General features: G+C 43.7%; 2 protein-coding genes across 5 annotated transcripts in view; both read right to left on the bottom strand.

The window, feature by feature from the left end:
• The window catches only part of LOC132895751 (retinal guanylyl cyclase 2-like), a 29,737-nt gene extending 21,959 nt beyond the window's left edge, over nucleotides 1-7,778 (bottom strand). For both annotated transcript variants that reach the window (XM_060936586.1, XM_060936587.1), the window contains exons 1-2: nucleotides 7,726-7,778; nucleotides 5,351-6,175 (exon numbers count right to left, since the gene is read on the bottom strand). In XM_060936586.1, coding sequence (XP_060792569.1) covers nucleotides 5,351-6,095 — 745 coding nt within the window. In that variant the 5' untranslated portion in view covers nucleotides 6,096-6,175; nucleotides 7,726-7,778. The remainder of the gene's footprint in view (nucleotides 1-5,350; nucleotides 6,176-7,725) is intronic.
• Nucleotides 7,507-16,943, bottom strand: si:ch73-362m14.2 (NHS-like protein 2). 3 transcript variants are annotated; one of them, XM_060936589.1, is made up of 5 exons: nucleotides 16,848-16,943; nucleotides 12,647-12,796; nucleotides 9,234-11,285; nucleotides 8,998-9,136; nucleotides 7,507-8,907 (listed from the first exon to the last, which is right to left on the bottom strand). In XM_060936589.1, exons 3-5 carry the CDS (start codon nucleotides 11,050-11,052, stop codon nucleotides 8,640-8,642), a joined length of 2,226 nt encoding a protein of 741 aa, XP_060792572.1. In that variant the 5' UTR covers nucleotides 11,053-11,285; nucleotides 12,647-12,796; nucleotides 16,848-16,943; the 3' UTR covers nucleotides 7,507-8,639. The 3 variants fall into 3 exon arrangements, with proteins under 3 accessions (XP_060792572.1, XP_060792574.1, XP_060792573.1); XM_060936591.1 differs by lacking the exon at nucleotides 12,647-12,796; XM_060936590.1 differs by lacking the exon at nucleotides 16,848-16,943 and having other exon boundaries at nucleotides 12,647-13,859.
• Between the last annotated feature and the right edge of the window lie 4,769 nt (nucleotides 16,944-21,712).

Genomic DNA, 21,712 nt, shown 5'->3' with positions numbered 1-21,712 from the left:
TAAAGACAGACCTGATAGTTTTTTATATTTCTCAGGATTGTGAATTGGAACATGGTGTAGTTCTACTTTACTGGAGTGTTATTGAAGCTGAATACGTCTACTCTTCATTACATTCCCAAGATAAAACATTTTACTCTTTACATTTTTATTTAGACCTTCAAAATACTCATTACAAATTTCAAAGGTGTCTTCTTCTCTCATCCAACCAGTGTCTGTTCGTTACACACCAATCACATGGGTGGAGTTTAGCGTCCAATCAAGTTCACACATTTAGATGACAAAACTGTCAGAAACCTTCTCCTGCTCCTCAGTGTCATTAGCGCTGTAGTGATCCAGATAATCCACCGCACTGCAGTGTGGACGCTGAGGATAAGTCTCTCTGGCCCTGAGGATGAGCCTCTCTGTCCCTGAGGATTAGTCTCTCTGGCCCTGAGGATGAGCCTCTCTATCCCTGAGGATGAGTCTCTCTGTCCCGGAGGAATATTCTCTCTGTCCCTGAGGATGCATATCTCTGTCCCTGAGAATAAGCCTCTCTGTCCCTGAGGATGAGTCTTTCTCACCTTGAGGATGAGCCTCGCTGTCCCTGAGGATGAGCCTCTCTATCCCTGAGGATGAGTCTCTCTGGCCCTGAGGATAAGCCTCTCTGTCCCTGAGGATGAGTCTTTCTCGCCCTGAGGATGAGCCTCTCTGGCCCTGAGGATTAGTCTCTTTGGCCCTGAGAATAAGCCTCTCTGTCCCTGAGGATGAGTCTTTCTCACCCTGAGGATGAGCCTCGCTGTCCCTGAGGATGAGCCTCTCTATCCCTGAGGATGAGTCTCTCTGTCCCGGAGGAATATTCTCTCTGTCCCTGAGGATGCATATCTCTGGCCCTGAGGATGAGTCTCTCTGGCCCTGAAGATTAGTCTCTCTGTCCCTAAGGATGAGCCTCTCTGTCCCTGAGGATGAGCCTCTCTATCCCTGAGGATGAGTCTCTCTGTCCCGGAGGAATATTCTCTCTGTCCCTGAGGATGCATATCTCTGTCCCTGAGAATAAGCCTCTCTGTCCCTGAGGATGAGTCTTTCTCACCCTGAGGATGAGCCTCGCTGTCCCTGAGGATGAGCCTCTCTATCCCTGAGGATGAGTCTCTCTGTCCCTGAGGATGAGTCTTTCTCACCCTGAGGATGAGCCTCGCTGTCCCTGAGGATGAGTCTTTCTCACCTTGAGGATGAGCCTCGCTGTCCCTGAGGATGAGCCTTTCTATCCCTGAGGATTAGTCTCTCTGGCCCTGAGGATGAGCCTCTCTGTCCCTGAGGATTAGTCTCTCTGGCCCTGAGAATAAGCCTCTCTGTCCCTGAGGATGAGTCTTTCTCACCCTGAGGATGAGCCTCGCTGTCCCTGAGGATGAGCCTCTCTATCCCTGAGGATGAGTCTCTCTGTCCCGGAGGAATATTCTCTCTGTCCCTGAGGATGCATATCTCTGTCCCTGAGAATAAGCCTCTCTGTCCCTGAGGATGAGTCTTTCTCACTTTGAGGATGAGCCTCGCTGTCCCTGAGGATGAGCCTCTCTATCCCTGAGGATGAGTCTCTCTGGCCCTGAGGATAAGCCTCTCTGTTCCTGAGGATGAGTCTTTCTCGCCCTGAGGATGAGCCTCTCTGGCCCTGAGGATGAGCCTCTCTGTCCCTGAGGATTAGTCTCTTTGGCCCTGAGAATAAGCCTCTCTGTCCCTGAGGATGAGTCTTTCTCACCCTGAGGATGAGCCTCGCTGTCCCTGAGGATGAGCCTCTCTATCCCTGAGGATGAGTCTCTCTGTCCCAGAGGAATATTCTCTCTGTCCCTGAGGATGCATATCTCTGGCCCTGAGGATGAGTCTCTCTGGCCCTGAAGATTAGTCTCTCTGTCCCTGAGGATGCATATCTCTGTCCCTGAGAATAAGCCTCTCTGTCCCTGAGGATGAGTCTTTCTCACCCTGAGGATGAGCCTCGCTGTCCCTGAGGATGAGCCTCTCTATCCCTGAGGATGAGTCTCTCTGGCCCTGAGGATAAGCCTCTCTGTCCCTGAGGATGAGTCTTTCTCACCCTGAGGATGAGCCTCTCTGTCCCTGAGGATGAGTCTTTCTCACCTTGAGGATGAGCCTCGCTGTCCCTGAGGATGAGCCTCTCTATCCCTGAGGATGAGTCTCTCTGGCCCTGAGGATAAGCCTCTCTGTCCCTGAGGATGAGTCTTTCTCGCCCTGAGGATGAGCCTCTCTGGCCCTGAGGATGAGCCTCTCTGTCCCTGAGGATTAGTCTCTCTGGCCCTGAGAATAAGCCTCTCTGTCCCTGAGGATGAGTCTTTCTCACCCTGAGGATGAGCCTCGCTGTCCCTGAGGATGAGCCTCTCTATCCCTGAGGATGAGTCTCTCTGTCCCGGAGGAATATTCTCTCTGTCCCTGAGGATGCATATCTCTGGCCCTGAGGATGAGTCTCTCTGGCCCTGAAGACTAGTTTCTCTGTCCCTGAGGATGAGTCTCTCTGGCCCTGAGAATGAGCCTCTCTGTCCCTGAGGATGAGCCTCTCTATCCCTGAGGATGAGTCTCTCTGGCCGTGAGGACAAGTCTCTCTGGCCCTGAGGATGAGTCTCTCTGGCCCTGAGGATGAACCTCTCTGTCCCTGAGGATGAGTCTCTCTGGCCCTGAGGATGAGCCTCTCTGTCCCTGAGGATGAGTCTCTCTGTCCCTGAGGATGAGTCTCTCTGGCCCTGAGGATGAGTCTCTCTGCCCTGAGGATGAGTCTCTCTGTCCCTGAAGATAAATCTCTCTGTCCCTGAGGATGAGTCTCTCTGTCCCTGAGGATGAGTCTCTCTGGCCCTGAGGATAAGCCTCTCTGTCCCTGAGGATGAGTCTCTCTGGCCCTGAGGATAAGCCTCTCTGGCCCTGAGGATGAGTCTCTCTGTCCCTGAGGATGAGTCTCTCTGGCCCTGAGGATGAGTCTCTCTGGCCCTGAGGATGAGTCTCTCTGGCCCTGAGGATGAGCCTCTCTGGCCCTGAAGATTAGTCTCTCTGTCCCTGAGGATGAGTCTTTCTGGCCCTGAGGATGAGCCTCTCTGTCCCTGAGGATGAGTCTCTCTGGCCCTGAGAATGAGCCTCTCTGTCCCTGAGGATGAGTCTCTCTGGCCCTGAGGATGAGTCTCTCTGGCCCTGAGGATGAGCCTCTCTGGCCCTGAAGATTAGTCTCTCTGTCCCTGAGGATGAGTCTTTCTGGCCCTGAGGATGAGCCTCTCTGGCCCTGAGGATGAGTCTTTCTGGCCCTGAGGATGAGCTTCTCTGGCCCTGAGGATGAGCCTCTCTGTCCCTGAGGATGAGTCTCTCTGGCCCTGAAGATTAGTCTCTCTATCCCTGAGGATGAGCCTCTTTGTCCCTGAGGATGAGTCTCTCTGTCCCTGAGGATGAGTCTCTCTGTCCCTGAGGATGAGTCTCTCTGGCCCTGAAGATTAGTCTCTCTATCCCTGAGGATGAGCCTCTTTGTCCCTGAGGATGAGCCTCTCTGGCCCTGAGAATGAGCCTCTCTGTCCCTGAGGATGAGCCTCTCTGGCCCTGAGGATGAGTCTCTCTGTCCCTGAGGACGAGTCTCTCTGGCCCTGACGATGAGTCTCTCTGGCCTTGAAGATTAGTCTCTCTGTCCCTAGGATGAGCCTCTCTGGCCCTGAGGATGAGTCTCTCTGGCCCTGAGAATGAGCCTCTCTGTCCCTGAGGATGAGTTTCTCTGGCCCTGAAGATTAGTCTCTCTGTCCCTGCGGATGAGCCTCTCTGTCCCTGAGGATGAGTCTCTCTGGCCCTGCGAATGAGCCTCTCTGTCCCTGAGGATGAGTCTCTCTGGCCCTGAAGATTAGTCTCTCTGTCCCTGAGGATGAGCCTCTCTGTCCCTGAGGATGAGTCTTTCTGGCCCTGAGGATGAGTCTCTCTGTCCCTGAGGATGAGTCTCTCTGGCCCTGAAGATTAGTCTCTCTATCCCTGAGGATGAGCCTCTTTGTCCCTGAGGATGAGTCTCTCTGTTCCTGAGGATGAGTCTCTCTGGCCCTGATGATTAGTCTCTCTATCCCTGAGGATGAGCCTCTTTGTCCCTGAGGATGAGTCTCTCTGGCCCTGAGGACGAGTCTCTCTGGCCCTGACGATGAGTCTCTCTGGCCCTGAGGATGAGTCTCTCTCGCCCTGACGATGAGTCTCTCTGGCCCTGAAGATTAGTCTCTCTGGCCCTGAGGATGAGTCTTTCTGGCCCTGAGAATGAGCCTCTCTGTCCCTGAGGATGAGTCTCTCTGGCCCTGAAGATTAGGCTCTCTGTCCCTGAGGATGAGTCTCTCTGTCCCTGAGGATGATTCTCTCTGGCCCTGAGGATGAGCCTCTTTGTCCCTGAGGATGAGCCTCTTTGTCCCTGAGGATGAGTCTCTCTGGCCCTGAAGATTAGTCTCTCTATCCCTGAGGATGAGTCTCTCTGGCCCTGAGGATGAGTCTCTCTGGCCCTGAGGATGAGCCTCTTTGTCCCTGAGGATGAGCCTCTCTGGCCCTGAGGACGAGCCTCTCTGTCCCTGAGGGTGAGTCTCTCTGGCCCTGAGGATGAGTCTCTCTGTCCCTGAGGATGAGTCTCTCTGGCCCTGATGATGTGTCTCTCTGGCCCTGAGGATGAGTCTCTCTGGCCCGACCTCAGGAAAATATTTTGGTAAGCTGCAGTAAACAAAGACTTGAGTAAAATGAGGCATCTCCTTTACCTCCACAGCAGGTGTTATAGTCAGTTTCACTAAGCGGAGAACATTAACTGTTGTATTTAACTAAATTAGCCTGTTTTCTTTGCTAACACCAGATTAGACTCGCATCAATTCCAGTAGCTAATTTAATTAATTGGCGAAAAAGTCAGATTGTAGTTAAAGGTATATTTTGGTTATTTACAGGATATTTTACTTCTGATTCATTCTCATGTAAATAAGCAGCTAACATACAGAGACTGAGGGACAATTTCAGACAAAACAACATCAGTGAAAACCAACAGTTTAGTATAAATAATAAAAGTTATTTTACACACAAAAACATGACATTAACTTTTTAATTTTTTTTTTCATTTTTTAATCAATTTAAAAGGAGCAGATTTTTTTGTTTTACTTCCACTTTTAACTGAGTAAAGATTTAAAAACACATTATCTATACTTTCATTCTACTATATTTTCCATCTCTGGTATTTTTTGAGACTTTACACACAGTAAGTAAGCAACATTTATAATTCAGCAATAAATAACATTCCCCACACTCATCTTTGTCTCCTCGATGCACATGGATCATTTATTGCTCACTACAATGACTATCGCGGTTTGTGATGGTCATTAACAGATTCATTGTCACTTACTGCGAAGCTCCTTCATCTTCCTTATGGTGGAGAGTGAGCTGCGTATGCTGGCAGGGTCATTGCTCGTGGAAAGCAGAATCCTGACAGGGAAGCCAAAACTCCTTAAGGCATCAGCTACCTTGTAGGACGTGTCCACCCACAGGTAATCAGCTGAGGCTACGATGGCGATGTTTGCCCAGTGGAAATGGTGTGCCACAGTCTTCAGCACCAAAACAGGAGAAGGTATAGTGCGGGAAAATGTCGGGTGACGCGATGAGCTCTCCAGCTCGTAGTTCACACAGGACCATGAGAAGACTGCTTTGTTCCAGTTCCTGGCGAGCAGAGATGCTGCCTCACAGTATCCAGGGTTTATTGGACCTAAGAATGCTGAGGCTCGTGTGTAGTAACCCATAAAGTCCTTCAGGGCTATCGAAGTCTGACAATCTTCTTCCAAGATGACGTAGTCAAACGTGATTCCCAGAGACAGAGCCTGATCTCTGTTGATCCTCTGCACAGCTAGTTTAGCTGCGACACCAGGCATGGCTTTGGCAAACATGGAGTCACAAGACCATGGGCCTAACACTCCAACCCTGAAGGTGCTTGCCTGAACCATATACAAGTTGCTGAGGTTTACCAGGAAGAACCAAAGAAGCCAGGGTAGATGTGGTGCACAGGGAAATCTTTGTTCTTTTATGGTGATGGTTAGCATGCCGTAGACCAGCCACACGTTCAGTGGGTGATGGACGTTTTGGTAGAACTGCAACATCACAGAATCCCATCACCTGAGACCAGACACCTGATGGACTATACTGCAATGTGTTCAACTTTTCCATTAACCCTTTGATGCTGTAAAAGAGTGTGTATGGTTAGACACGTCTTCATCCAGCTAGCCTTTCAGGTCATGTGATAAAATACCTGGATCAAAGCAAAGGTAAAGTCACCTGAACTAAAAGGTATTAAAATAAACTACAGTCAGGATGAAATCTATCAGTGTGTGTTTGATTTACATCACAGCTGTTTCAGTTTTTGGCTGAAAGAAAAAAAAGCAAAAATTTTTTACTTAAAAGATTAAAAAGGTGTGTAATGAGGTGTCAAATCTAACACTCTAAATAACTTTAATGCTAATTATAAGTAGAAAGTGTTTAAAACAATTAAAAACATTTTATGACTTCTACAAGGAACATTACATCAGCATTAGTAAAATGATTATAACAAAAATACAGTACTGTGCAAAAGTCTTAGCCCCTTATGTTTTTTTTAAAATACAAACTTCCATCCATCCATTATCTTTAGCCGCTTTATCCTGTCCTACAGGGTCGCAGGTGGGCTGGAGCCTATCCCAGCTGACTACGGGCGAAAGGCGGGGTTCACCCTGGATAAGTCACCAGGTCATCACAGGGCGACACACAGAGACACACAACTATTCACACTCACATTCACACCTACGCTCAAATTAGAGTCACCAGTTAACCTAACCTGCATGTCTTTGGACTGTGGGGGAAACCGGAGCACCCGGAGGAAACCCATGCGGACACGGGGAGAACATGCAAACTCCGCACAGAAAGGCCCTCGCCGGCCATGGGGCTCGAACCCGGACCTTCTTGCTGTGAGGTGACAGCGCTAACCACTACACCACCGTGCTGTCCTTCATACAAACTTTGTTATAGATTTCTATTTTATGACTTCTACATTATCAAGTCAGTACAAAAACATTTTAGAATCCAAACATTTGTTTTCCAGCACAAAATTAAATGTTACAGGGAAAAAATGTTTGTATCTGAGCAGCGTATTCCATAAGAGAGCACTTTTCAGATTAAAAAAGAAAACATAATGAAGGCTGCTGGGTTTTGGTGTAAAATGAAGTGAGTGTGACAGTCAAAGTGCCCAGAAGAACCAAATACTGACTTTGTTTCATTTATTATGGCTCACTGATTACTGTTTCTAGTAGTTTTTTAATGTTAAAACTTTTAATTTCATTATTTTTAAGCCGTTCTTTACATGTGCCTGAGACTTTTACACAGCACTGTATATCATATTTTTACTGTTTCTTCCTTTTTTAAATATTATCTGAAGTCTAATCTGAATATAAGAAAGTCCCATTGATTGAATGATGAGTTTTGTTAGTGATTCTTTATTGATAAATTTCCTGTGAATTTATTTCACAATATAAAGAAGGATATTTAGAGGAACAGAACATCCACTGTGTGTGTGTGAGTAAAAACAAGCACTGTACTAGGATGTGTGTGTATTATATTCCATTTACACATGCAAATTTTCTCTCTGAATCATATAAAATTATAGAACAAACAAACACACACACATACACACAACACACACACACCTTCCTCTTCTTGTTCTGTTAATATTGTACTGATATATTGCTCAGAAACACTTACCCAAGCTGAATGAGGTCATATCAGAACACAGTCCTTCCATAATGCTGATAAACATCACAGATTTCACACAGTTGATGTCCATTTAAAAATTCCCAAAGCCCCCAAAAAACTGCAGTCTATTGCATGGAAGGTGAAAAAGTCAGCTTTGAAGTGAACGACGTTAAAGTGTTTGTGTTTTGCAGGTTGTCAGGTGTGTAATCCTCCAGTCCAGCCGTATCAGGTGTATGACAGCACGACAGATTAGTCCAAGTGACCTGAAGATTATATTAATTCCTTCTCATTACTTTTCCAAGCTCTGTCTCAGATATCACACTTTCCCTCATGCCGAGGACAGTTTGTTTATTTGTTAGAGCATACTTATGTAAGTGAATCGTCACAATGTGTATCCTTATTTATATTGTACTGCAGTGAACAGAATAAACTATTTTGTTATAATTATAACATTCTGATGCATCTTGTGTACAAGACAAACATTTGTCCCATATGGATAGAAATTTAATACTCTGAATAGATCTACAGTATGATATGTTTTGAAAACAGTCAATAATATACAGCATTACTGTGCTGTTTCACAAAATTCCACTCAAGGCAGTCGAGACAAATACATTTTATAGTATAACATAAATTATACCTAACATTTAGACGATATAAAGCCAGCTCTTTATGTTAGCATTTGCAATTTGCAGAATATGAACCCTTTACTCATTTTACTTGTCGTAATCTTTAGTTACCAAAGAAGGTTTTTAGTTTTAAAGATTAAACAATATCTAAACTGTCAAATTTCTGAAACTTTCAAACAGCAGGTGGTTCTTGTTGTTGTTGTTGTTGTTGTTTTTAATACAAGCAGGTTGTTCACAAGCTTAAAACGAGCACAATGTGATATTCAGCCAAACAGAACTGATGACAGTGACAGTTCAAGGACCATAAGATTGCATCCAGTTGTGTTTTTTGTAGCTGGTCAGATCTGCGGAGCCAGTAGCTGCAGGTTTTGAACTCCTCAGAAGTTCTGCAGCTGAGATTCGACTCCCGCAACTGGCCTTGGCACTTCTCGTCCTTCTCAGAAGAGCCATGAAGTTGTCATTCTGGTAAGTAGCCTTAGAACCACTGCCGAGAGTGTGAGTGCCAAAGTCAGCTTGCTTGTTATCTAAAGAGTCTTTGCGACCCAGGAGTTTCCTCTTCGACCTGCCAAATGATTATGAAAGAGAAAAGAAAATGACACATGTGGGGTATCAAACAAGAGAATAAATAATGCAAGTACAATTTCTGCATTACCTGTGAATAATGGTGAAAAGGTCCTCTGTTGTGTGAGAGGAGGGCTTGTGAAGAAAAACCTCATCCTCTTCATTCACCAGATGAAGCTCGCCGATTTCTGGCACTTGCCCATCGTCCTCTTTCTCGTATAATTCATACTCTAGTGTGGAGAAATAAAAATAAATCTTTTATGAGGAAATCTTTTAAATGCTTTGAATTACACTTTCTAAATGCTCTAATCATGGCAAATGACGTACCAGGTACATTTGGTGGACCTTTTTCATCAACTTGTGAATAAGTTGGAATGAGTCCGTACACCGTGACGTGATATTCCCGTTGAGAACTCTCTGACTTTGAATCACTCGGAGGTGGCTGGACATGCTTATCCACTACAGGCATGTTATTACAGGGTAAGTAGACTGTATTGGGTCTCTTTGAAACCGGAGGAGCTGGTGCTCTTCTCTTCTTCTGTGCTTCACTCGGTTTGGCATCAGGAGCAGGTTTGAAGGACAATGCATTTGTATAATCAGAACTACACTGGGATTGTAAGCAGTTAGTCTCCTTCCTATGCTCTAGAGATTGCTGCCGATGGTCACTATTGACATTTGATGAGGACGGAAGAACAACCTTGGGCTTAACTTTGTTAACCGTTGAGTAAATGCTGCTTTGTCCGTAATTGGCACTGGTTACTGTCGGATCTGCAGAAGATGTGCTTGAATTCATCCCTGCTGCTGCACAAGGTGGCCATTTAGACACAGGTGGCTTAGGTGCTACAGGGGGTTTGTGTTTTGGGCTGTTCTGAGCAGCAACAGACCCTGCATCCCTTTCATTCTCTTCCTCAATGACAGCTGTGGTGTCCAGGTCAGAGCTGCTGACTGAACGCAAGCGCACATTGTTCAGGTCTTCCTGAGTCACCACAGGCATTATCAGCATGCTGTTACTCAGCCTCTGCTTCGGATGTGAGGCATCAGAGTAACGGCGGTTGACTTTTGGCAGGACAACAGAAGGTTCTGGATTCGGGCTAACTGCTTGTGTGTCGGGTAACTGCAGGGATAATCTTGATCTGCAGTTTCGGACCTGTTGGCCAGGAACAGCACCCGAGGGTTTGGGCCGCATTCTGCAGGCTCCTGTCGTAATAGCAATTGGCTGAGTGGGAGTCTCGCACTGGCTTGAGTAGCCACTGGAGGGTGAGGCTGAGCCAGGCGGTTTGGTAGGGGAGGAGATAGAAGGTTGGGAGGGAGAAGATCGAGAAGATGATGGAGAGTTGTTGCAGTCAGAGTTGCAAGGGACTTTTGCAGGTTCATTTAGAGGATATCCCACAGAGGAACTTGTGCTTGACTTGCATGGTTCACTAGACCTTAACTCATTTAATGGCTTGTGACTGGAGATGGCCTGATTCACTGGAACATCTCCTGGTGCTTCCGGAGTGAACGTGGTCTTCCTGGAGTCATCAGCTTCTTCTTTAGATAATGGAATAAGGTCTGGAAGGAGTATGGCGTTCTGTGCATCATTGGGAATGTAGAGACTCTTTGTTCTACGCTCGGGAGGCGTCACGTCTGAAAGTCGGGGCAGCGAAACTGTCCGTGTAGGTGGAGCCGGTTTCCTCTTGGCCTTTCTCAGAACAATGCTCCGAGCCTTGTGCTGAGGCACCGCATCAGGAAGACGATCTCCTCTCCTCACAGAAGTGCTGTCACTGCCACTGTCATCAGAGCTGCTGCTGGGATACGACAGGGCATAGCTTTCACACCGGCGCCGTGTTGCACCTGGGTTGGAGGTGATGGCTGTGGAAAGTGATAATGAACGTCTGTGGTGTTCTATGGCACTGACAGGTCTGCTCCTGCGCTCTTTTTGTGTGGCTCCTGTCCTGACCATATCTTTATCCCTCTTTCTAATGATAGTAACATTGGTAGGTGTGGCCTGGCATGGTTCCTCTGGATCTTGGAATTGTGGAGGAGGTTTAATGACATCAGGTGCTAAAAGGTAGGAGTTCAGCGTATCATCCCACTCAGAGGAAAACGTTGAAACATTGGGACCTTTCCAAGTCTGAGATGAACAAAACAAGGTTGTTTGCTCCATTGTTCTTCCAGGACAAATTTTGTCTTTGTTTTTCAGGGAGATGATTGTGTCAAAACGGCTTTTTTCAGAGCCAAATCGATTCCATCAGTTTCTTTGACATATGGACTCTCAGGACACTGTGAGCACCTGAAGTATCAGTGAGAATCGGAGTGGCATGGTGATTATTCTTCAGTAGTTATTTAACAGTTGCCAGAAAGTCCAAGAGATCAGTTAGCATTCCAATAGTTTTGAGACTAGGAAAGGGAAAGAAAAAGAGAAAAAGTGAAAATATTAGCCAATGTGGATCTTTGTATGGCACACAAGTGGGTGTTCACCATGGCAACAGTTACCTGTTCATCCGTTTACAGAACATGAACAGACCCAAAATGACTCTCAACAGCAGCTCAGAGATTTTTTTTTTATAGAGCAAACGGTGAGCTATTAAAAACTGTAAGCGTTCGATCAGTTTGTATGTTGGAAGAGAATAGATGGGTAAAATAATATTTCATGAAATATTGTTCACTGTCTGGATCATGATGAGATTTATGATTATCTCACAATAATTTATGATGCCTTTTCAGTTGGCTTTAGTAGTTTATACTAAAATGACATTATTTCTTGAATTTCTCCCATTTTTTGTCCTCTCTCCCTGTATCTGTGCTTTCATTCTGTAATCACTGTGTCAGATAAACAACAAAACAGAAGAGTTGTCAAACATCATCATAAGAATGATCATAAATGCATCACGTAAGAGACATGAGCTGCACTAAATGACTTTTTTTTAAATGATAACAGTGAAACTTTGCCTTTGGACTTTTATCACGCTAAAAGGAGCAGCAGACGTTCATGCCGCGATTGCATTTTGCTTTGGCATGAGAATCGTTTGTGGTTTAGATGCACATCATCATGTTGACTAAACGCGTTCTCTATAAAGCAGGATCACTGCTGAGATCCGTATTTATGCAAAATGGTTCCTAAACACAACCAGACACTGAGAGTGAGGTCACCAAAATATGATCTGTGGACATTCATATTTTACAAAACCAACATGTATCGCTTATACCTGTAACTTTCTCTGTTTACACAACAAAAACTTAAATGTTTTTACATCATAATGATCTGAGTCTTTCTGAACCTGAACATCTTAAAGACGTAATAAATAATTCAACTTACCAAACACAAATTTCACCATTCACATGCATTCACATGTGCATTCAATAACGTTTATGATGTTGCCTGGTTACATCATCGCAATATGAACGGATATTTCTAGAGTACAGAAGCCGTGCTTGTGGCTGCGACACATCTCTCAGGAATGTCGTATTTGAGTAAACACGCATGCCTAATGAAGGACATTATGAAACGCAGTAACTGTGTGATGCCCAACACACTGACAGCGGTGATCGTTATGCTACGCAGAAGTGAAAAACAAGCAGATACGGGCATACACGAGTGGTATTGTCACAGTCATGGGTCACCTGGCTAAAATACACATTATTGCAACATCATCTTCTGTACGACGTCCACTGCACTGCCTAGTCCTGGAAAAATGCCTCTCAGGTTTATTTGCACATGAGCTAGATTAAGTCCCATCCTCACAGCCCCTCTTACCTACCTTTCAGATGGCTCTGGAGACTGGGCTTGTTTTCTAATGCAGTTCCTACTTGTTCTCCGTCCCTCTCCCTCCCTCTCGCTCCTCATTCCCTCTTGCTAACACTCGCATGCTGTTTCCATGACGATATGATGTGGGCTACTTGCTGCCTCACTCAGTTCGTGAGGAAAGACAGAGAGAGAGAGAGAGAGAGAGAGAGAGAGAGACAGAGGGAGGGAAAATGGAATGATAGAGAGTGACATATTACATAAACACCAAAAACTGTAAATTCACTGCACTGCTTATGAAAAACAGCAGCAGTGTATCAGAGGAGAACACAGCATCTCCTGTCTCAGCTGCACCGACCAAACACAGACAGAGGTGCATTCAAACTGGGAAAACTGCACCCAAACCCATAGCAACAGCAGTTAAGTCAAGAGTCCGGTGATGTCAGGAAGAAATGTACAAGCTTACATCATCATCAGTCATCTCACATCTCCTGGTGCACTGACATCAACACAAACAGAAATTATCTCAGCCATCAAACCATTATCAATTTTATTGCTCTGGAGATTTCAGTGTAATTTGATCTGTAATGTGTATAATTTCACTCGAGCTTGTTTACTTTTCTGTAGTATACTGTAGTTTAATACAAGGCTGTGTGACAGGTCATTAGTGTTACGCTGTGAGAACGCTGAAGCTTCTCATACATCACAGACGTTCTGCACAACCGAGTGAGAATGAGAGGTACTGAGAAAACACACAAGTGGTGAGAGAGACAGGCATCAAATAAATAAAGAGAGAGAGAGAGAGAGAGATGAAACTAGGTCCACCCATGTTTGAGTAATTTTGAGAAAGAACAGTGTTTCAACCACTATTTCTCCACAACAGAGGCGGTGGGGTGTGAAATGTATAATCATGGTGCAGTGCACAATAGAGTTATGTAAGCAATCCATCTCATAAGGAAAAAAAAAAGATTTAGGTGGGAATATTCAGTGCAGCAGAACTGCAGCCAGAATCAACTTGTGGATGAGAGTCGATTAGATTAGATTAGATTAGATTAGATTAGATTAGATTAGATTAGATTAGATTAGATTAGATTAGATTAGATTAGATTAGATTAGATTAGATTAGATTAGATTAGATTAGATTAGATTAGATTAAACTTTATTGATCCCTTTGGGAGGGTTCCCTCAGGGAAATTAAGATTCCAGCAGCATCATTACAGATAAACAGAGAAAAGAAATAGAGAAAACTTCTAGATAAATTAAAATAAATTAAGTATTTACAGTGCCTTGAAAAAGTATTCATACCCCTTGAACTTTTTCACATTTTTCCACCTTACAACCACAAACTTAAAAGTTTTTTATTGAGATTTTATGTGATAGACCAACACAGAGTAGCACATAATTGTGAAGTGAAACGAAAATGATAAATGGTCTTCAAAATTTTAAACAAATAAAAATCTGAAAAATGTGATGTGCATTAGTATTCAGCCCCCCTGCGTCAATACTTTGTAGAGCCCCCTTTTGCTGCAATTACAGCTGCAAGTCTTTTGTGGTATGTCTCTACCAGCTTTGCACATCTAGACACTGAAATTTTTGCCCATTCTTCTTTGCAAAATAGCTCAAGCTCAGCCAGATCGGATGGAGAGCGTCTGTGAACAGCAGTTTTCAAGTCTTGCCACAGACGCTCAATGGGATTTAGGTCTGGACTTTGACTGGGCCATTCTAACACATGAATATTCTTTGATCTAAACCATTCCATTGTAGCTCTGGCTGTATGTTTAGGGTCATTGTCTTGCTGGAAGGTGAATCTCCTTCCCAGTCTCAAGTCTTTTGCAGCCTCCAACAGGTTTTCTTCCAGGATTGCCCTGTATTTAGCTCCATCCATCTTCCCATCAACTCTGACCAGCTTCCCTGTCCCTGCTGAAGAAAAGCATCCCCATAGTATGATGCTGCCACCACCATGTTTCACAGTGGGGACGGTGTGTGCAGGGTGATGAGCAGTGTTAGTTTTCCGACACACATAGCGCTTTGCATTTAGGCCAAAAAGTTCAACTTTGGTCTCATCTGACCAAAGCACCTTCTTCCACATGTTTGCTGTGTCCCCTACATGGCTTCTTATGCCTGTCTTTCAACAATGGCTTTCTTCTTGCCACTCTTCCAAAAAGGCCAGATTTGTGGAGTGTACGACTTCTAGTTGTCCTGTGCACAGATTCTCCCACCTGAGCTGTGGATTTCTGCAGCTCCTCCAGAGTGATCATGGGCATCTTGGCTGCTTCTCTGACCAGTGCTCTCCTTGCTCGCTCTGTCAGTTTAGGTGGACGCCCATGTCTCGGTAGGTTTGCAGTTGTGCCGTACTTTTTCCATTTTTGAATGATGGATTGAACAGTGCTTCTTGAGATGTTCAGAGCTTGGGATATTTTTTTATAACCTAACCCTGCTTTAAACTTCTCCAGAACTTTATCCCTGACCTGTCTGGTGAGTACTTTGGTCTTCATGATGCTGTTTGTTCTTCAGTGTTCTCTAACAAACCACTGAGGCCTTCACAGAACAAGTGTATTTATGCTGAGAGTAAATTACACACAGTAGGACTCTATTAACTAATTAGACGACTTCTGAAGGCAACTGATTGCACTGGATTGTATTTAGAGGTATCAGAGTACAGGGGGCTGAATACTAATGCACACCACATTTTTATTTGTTTAAAATTTTGAAGACCATTTATAATTTTTGTTTCACTTCACAATTATGTGCTACTCTGTGTTGGTCTATCACATAAAATCTCAATAAAAAACTTTTAAGCTCATGGTTGTAAGGTGGAAAAATGTAAAAAAGTTCAAGGGGTATGAATACTTTTGCAAGGCACTGCACATATACAAATATAAAAAGAATAAGATATGGGGAAGAGAAGAGGGGGAGAGGGGGAGGAGGAAAAATTAAATTAAAAAAGTGTGTGGGGGGGGGAGGCAGGAGAGATATTGCACTTTATATTGCACATTGTCCGGTATTGCTTATTGTTAGGCTAGGCTACTGCTCCTTCCCGTCTTCTGTCCTCCTGTTACCCCTCCTCCCCCCCAGAGAGGAGTTGTACAGAAGAAGAGGAAGAAGAAGAAGAAGGTGGCTACAGAGAGATAATTTATTGACAATGACTCCATTGTTAAAAATTATTTGTTTAACTTGTGATCCGACCGAAAGAAGAAAATATAAAAATATATATTTTATGGCAGAAAAAGAGGACTAACTTTAAACAGGGCTGGGTTTCCCAAAAGCCTCTTAACAGAGAGAGAGAGAGAGAGAGAGAGAGAGTGTTCATTGTGCTGCTCACTTGACCATTTAACAATGATCTTTGTACTACGATGCTTTTGGGAAACTCGGCACAGTTTAGTTGAACAGTTAATAGAAGTTAAACAGTTTTATGTGATTTATAAATACATTCATCAGAATGGTTTGGCTGCAGTGTGTGGTAAAAGTGGAACTAATATTGTGTTTTTATTTTTATGTGTAATTGGATTTTAGAAAAAATAGATCACTTTATTAAACCCAGAGGGAAACTGAGAGGGTATTTATTGTGTGTCCATAAAATAAAGTGCTCTGACAGTTCTAGTGAATGGTTTGACATTTTAAATAGTCATTATTCTGCAAAAATAAAGTTTTACTGTCTTTAAAATTTACAGTCCTACACAGAATAAACATACAGTGTAGGTGGATTATTTCTTTCATTATTGAGTCATTTTTGATGAAAACCCAACAGTCTGGGTTCGATCTTCATCCAGGCTTTAACAGACAGAATTTACTGAGGTACGTTAATATTTTTCCTTAAAAAATAAAGTTTTAATAAAGTGTAATATTGCCCATGTAGTTGGCTGCTTTCAGGTAATTAATATCATCCTTGTTAATATTCATAAATACCTAAACTCATCTCAGTCAGTTTCTTAACGTTAGCAGTTATCATTAATCATTATCTCCGTTACTGTGAGGAGGCTATAATGTGCCGTCAGGTCTCGAATTCACCTTGCAGGAGTTCCCTAATTAAGATAACATTTAAATTAAGTGTATTTTTATGAATAATATATTCTCTGTTTGTAAGCATTGAACAGACGTGATGTTCATGATGGAACACTTGACTACTGCTGCAGTAAGATATTATAAAAGCTGACTCGCATAGAAAAAGAACATCCATCACAAGTTGCGTGTGTGTATGAGACACAGAGTTTCAGTACCTGCTGTTGGTGAGTCTTCACTTGAAGTTCAGCTGTCTGTAGATGAAGATGCTGTGAGGTGTTGGTCGTGTGTGTGTGTGTGTGTGTGTGTCTGTGTATACAAGTGCAGCTGCTCCATCAGCTCTTATCATGGCCTTGTGTACATCTCCTTATATACACATGACCAAAATACTCTCTTCACTTCTCTCAAGCCAAAACCACAAATTCAGCCCTGCCCTACAGATAGAGGAAGTTCACATCCTCTAGGGTTCATCAAAAAACAGTTACTGCATACAGATTAAGGCGGGTTCAGTTTCTATGAAAAAAGAACTTGACCCAATCATGCACCCTGCATGGGACAAATCAGGGACCGTCCTTCAGCAGTTTCACATCATAACACCCTGACACACAGCAAAACATGGACTCGGGTCAGGTCAGGTCAGGTTAGGTCGAATAAACACCAAAGAATGTTCTTTATGAGAAATAAGACAACTCTTATGAGTCATCTTTATCTCTTTTCCATATAAAACATGAGTTTACATTTAGAGAAGCAGGCATTTATTCCCTGCTGTTAAACATGCTGGTAGATCCATAAAGGTTTGTACTTCAGTCTCATAGGAGTCATCAGGTCCGATCATCGTCCTGCATGGTCACGAGTGTAAACACTGCACACTTATGATCCCATATTCCACAATGATTACATTCCTATAATCACTGGATTTTTTCCAGCAATATAACCTCTTCATTCAGCTCCTCATTAATCTCTTTAATCAGCAGATTGTCCTTCATCTCCACATCAACACTTTATCGCCTTTATGGAATATTTTAGAGAGAAAGCAGCTAAATAAAGAGTCACGATACTACACACACACACACACACACACACACACACACACACAAACCCAACAGTGTCCTGATCTATAACAATCAGAAGATCTTATAACAGACTTGCTGTGAAAAAATTAATTTATTTATACTGATTGATAGGCTCCAGCTTGCCTGCGACCCTGTAGAACAGGATAAAGCGGCTAGAGATAATGAGATGAGATGAGATGAGATGAGATAGTGATTAAAAATGTCTGAATAACCGATTTCCATTCAGCCATCAAACTGGAAGGCCAGAATTCGGGTTAACTGGCTTTATTTCACTAAGTTAGCTTGTATTTGTTGTTAATGCCAGATTAAACTAGTTTCGATCCCAGTAGTGAGTGTAATTGGCTCGGCAGCAAGTCAAATTCGAGCTAATGGTCAAGTTCTTAAATAGTGTAGTGGCTTTAAAATTAAATTCAGTTTTAGATAAATAATAAAAGTGAATTTTCATATGAAAACATGACTTCATTAACTTCATTTCATCAGTTAAAATCATTTGCACACTTGAGTACATTTAAAGCTAGAATTATTTTTATTCGAGCACATTTTTTTGGTTGAATACTTTCTCTTTGAACTGAGTGAGGTTTTAAACTCTTTCACTAAAGTATTATTTCTCAGGATTGAGTTCTTTCTCCGGGTGGCATGGTGGTGTAGTGGTTAGCGCTGTCGCTTCACAGCAAGAAGGCCAAGGCCGGCGAGGGCCTTTCTGTGCGGAGTTTGCATGTTCTCCCCGTGTCCACGTGGGTTTCCTCCGGGTGCTCCGGTTTCCCCCACAGTCCAAAGACATGCAGGTTAGGTTAACTGGTGACTCTAAATTGAGCGTAGGTGTGAATGTGAGTGTGAATGGTTGTCTGTGTCTATGTGTCAGCCCTGTGATGACCTGGCGACTTGTCCAGGGTGAACCCCGCCTTTCGCCCATAGTCAGCTGGGATAGGCTCCAGCTTGCCTGCGACCCTGTTGGACAGGAGAAGTGGCTACAGATAATGGATGGATGGATGGATGGATGGAGTTCTTTCTCCTGGTCACAGCTGTAGATTCTGCTGCCCCCTAGTGCCCGTTTACTGAATCCTCATATATGAAGATCCTGGAGATGAATGAAACTCTAATTTGGGTCAATCTGCTAAATGATCTGTTTAGAAATTATTAAAATATATCTGAGGCAAAATCTGACCAGCAACCAGCTGCTAAACAGCTGTGTGAGGGGCAGGAGGCACCTACAGGGCTGTTTACTCACAGGTGGGAGCCTGTACAGCACTGCATTACCTCTTCTCACCTGTAGGGGCTCCCAAGAGATGTTTTCACACTAAAGGGCACTTTCACTGGGTGTTTCAGACCCTGACACACACATAGAGACACAAACAACCATTCACACTCATGGTCAATTTAGAGCCACCAATTAACCTAACCTGCATATCTTTGGACTGTGGGAGGAAACCCATGCAGACATGGGGAGAACATGCAAACTCCACACAAAAAGGCCCTCGTCAGCTGCTGGGTTCAAACCCAGAACCTTCTTGCTGAGGCAACAGTGCTAACCACTACACCACCGTGCCACCAGTCTTTCTGTTTAGGGTCTTTAAATATTAATGGGGCTAGAGATAGTAATAAAAGAGCTGTATTAGCAGAATACTTCCAAATTAAAAAAGTTGAGGTTATGTTCTTGCAAGAGACGCATTCTGACAGCACTAATGAGGTGGAGTGGGGTGTTTGGTGGGAAGGGAACCATATTTTAAGTCATGGATTGAACACTAGTGCAGGAGCAGCAATTCTCTTCACAAAAAATATTAATGTCACAGTGATTTCAGTAACTGAGCTCATAAAGGGGAGGGTTTTAGTTGTTGAAGCTGAAATTCAGGGCACCTTGTTTCTTTTTATAAATGTTTATGCACCTAATAGCGGCCCAGAGCGCTTGAGTGTTTTAGAAAAGATAGACACCATGCTGCAACAGTGCAGTAAAGATTGTTTTATGGTAATGGGGGGGGGGAATGGGGAGGAGCCACGTCCCCAGTCTGGTCAGCTGCTTCACAGCCTCATAAAAAAGGACAATTTAGTAGCTGTATGGAGAAGCAGAAATGTAAAATCAAGACAGTGCACATGGGTAAAGGTGTCTGATGCTGTTTTTTCTGGTGTTAGACTAGACAGAATATATGTGAGCAGTTTATATAATAATAGCTTAGCAATAGCTTAACAATATCAATGCTTTTATATTCCCCAATGGTTTTACTGATCATCACATGACGACTGTTGACATACACATGATTAAACTACCACACCCACATTATTATTGGCATTTGAATGTAAAACTGCTACTCAATACAGTGTTTTGTGAAAAGTTTATTTTATTTTGGAATCACTGGAAGCAGAAAAAAATGTATTTGAGAATCTGAGTCAATGGTGGGAGGTGGGGAAAACTCAGATAAAAACTTTTTGCCAGAACTGTACTGCATGTGCTACTGTGAACATAAAAGCAACTATTAAGAAGCTGGAGAAGGAGATTTTGTACTTTGAAAGCAACTTAGAAAACCAAAATGCTCCGGTGGTGAGCAGGAAAAGAAGCAGGACTTCAGTTTCTTTCTTCGGGAATGAGTGAAGGGGGCTCTGGTGAGAGCCAGAATGACTGCAGAGACAGACATGGACACCCCCAGTGCTTTCTTCTTCAAACTTGAGCAGAAGACAGCACAACAGAAACAAATACTGCCTTTTCGTCAACCTGATGGGTCCCTGGCAACAGACCCAGCTGAAATGAGGAAGCTGGCAGTGGCCTTCTACGCTGAGCTCTATGCAGCTGGTAATGATGATGAAGAGAGTGAAGCCCAGCTTCTTCAGGGACTACCAGAACTCAGCCCAAGGCAGAGGGAGACCCTAGACACCAACATCACATTCAGGGAACTTACACAAGCTGTTCAGCAGCAATCAGCAGGACGTGCACCTGGAATAGACGGACTGCCAGCTGAGCTCTACAAGCACTTCTGGGGAGTGCTGGAGGAGGACCATCACAACGTGATGAAGGACTGTGCGACAAGGAGGCTACTGCCTAGTAGCAGCCGGAGTGCTGTTCTATCACTGCTGCCGAAGAAAGGAGATCTGGGCTCACTCAAGAACTAGTGGTCCATTTCCCTTCTCTGCCTGGACTATAAGATTTTAGCAACCTGTCCGGCAAATAGACTGAAAGTTTTTTTAAGCACTCTGGTTTATAAGGATCAGTCATACTGTGTGCCTGACAGATCTACAACCCCGATTCCAAAAAAGTTGGGCCAAAGTACAAATTGTAAATAAAAACGGAATACAATGATGTGGAAGTTTCAAAATTCCATATTTTATTCAGAATAGAACATAGATGACATATCAAATGTTTAAACTGAGAAAATGTATCATTTAAAGAGAAAAATTAGGTGATTTTAAATTTCATGACAACAACACATCTCAAAAAAGTTGGGACAAGGCCATGTTTACCATTGTGAGACATCCCCTTTTCTCTTTACAACAGTCTGTAAACGTCTGGGGACTGAGGAGACAAGTTGCTCAAGTTTAGGGATAGGAATGTTAACCCATTCTTGTCTAATGTAGGATTCTAGTTGCTCAACTGTCTTAGGTCTTTTTTGTCGTATGTTCCGTTTTATGATGCGCCAAATGTTTTTTCTATGGGTGAAAGATCTGGACTGCAGGCTGGCCAGTTCAGTACCCGGACCCTTCTTCTATGCAGCCATGATGCTGTAATTGATGCAGTATGTGGTTTGGCATTGTCATGTTGGAAAATGCAAGGTCTTCCCTGAAAGAGACGTCGTCTGGATGGGAGCATATGTTGCTCTAGAAACTGGATATACCTTTCAGCATTGATGGTGTCTTTCCAGATGTGTAAGCTGCCCATGGCACACGCACTAATGCAACCCCATACCATCAGAGACGCAGGCTTCTGAACTGAGCGCTGATAACAACTTGGGTCGTCCTTCTCCTCTTTAGTCCGAATGACAAGGCGTCCCTGATTTCCATAAAGAACTTCAAATTTTGATTCGTCT

This window comes from Neoarius graeffei, chromosome 12, assembly GCF_027579695.1.
Source record: "Neoarius graeffei isolate fNeoGra1 chromosome 12, fNeoGra1.pri, whole genome shotgun sequence".
Lineage (NCBI taxonomy): Eukaryota > Metazoa > Chordata > Actinopteri > Siluriformes > Ariidae > Neoarius > Neoarius graeffei.
This window is presented reverse-complemented; position numbering and strand designations above follow the sequence as displayed.

Bases quoted from the DNA above. Each gene is read 5' to 3' on its own strand.
- si:ch73-362m14.2 (XM_060936589.1), bottom strand. From the start codon at position 11,052: ATGGAGCAAACAACCTTGTTTTGTTCATCTCAGACTTGGAAAGGTCCC. The intron at 9,137-9,233 runs GTACGTCATTTG...TCTCCACACTAG, and splicing joins AGGTCCACCAAATGTACCTG to AGTATGAATTATACGAGAAA. The intron at 8,908-8,997 runs GTAATGCAGAAA...ATCATTTGGCAG, and splicing joins CTTTTCACCATTATTCACAG to GTCGAAGAGGAAACTCCTGG.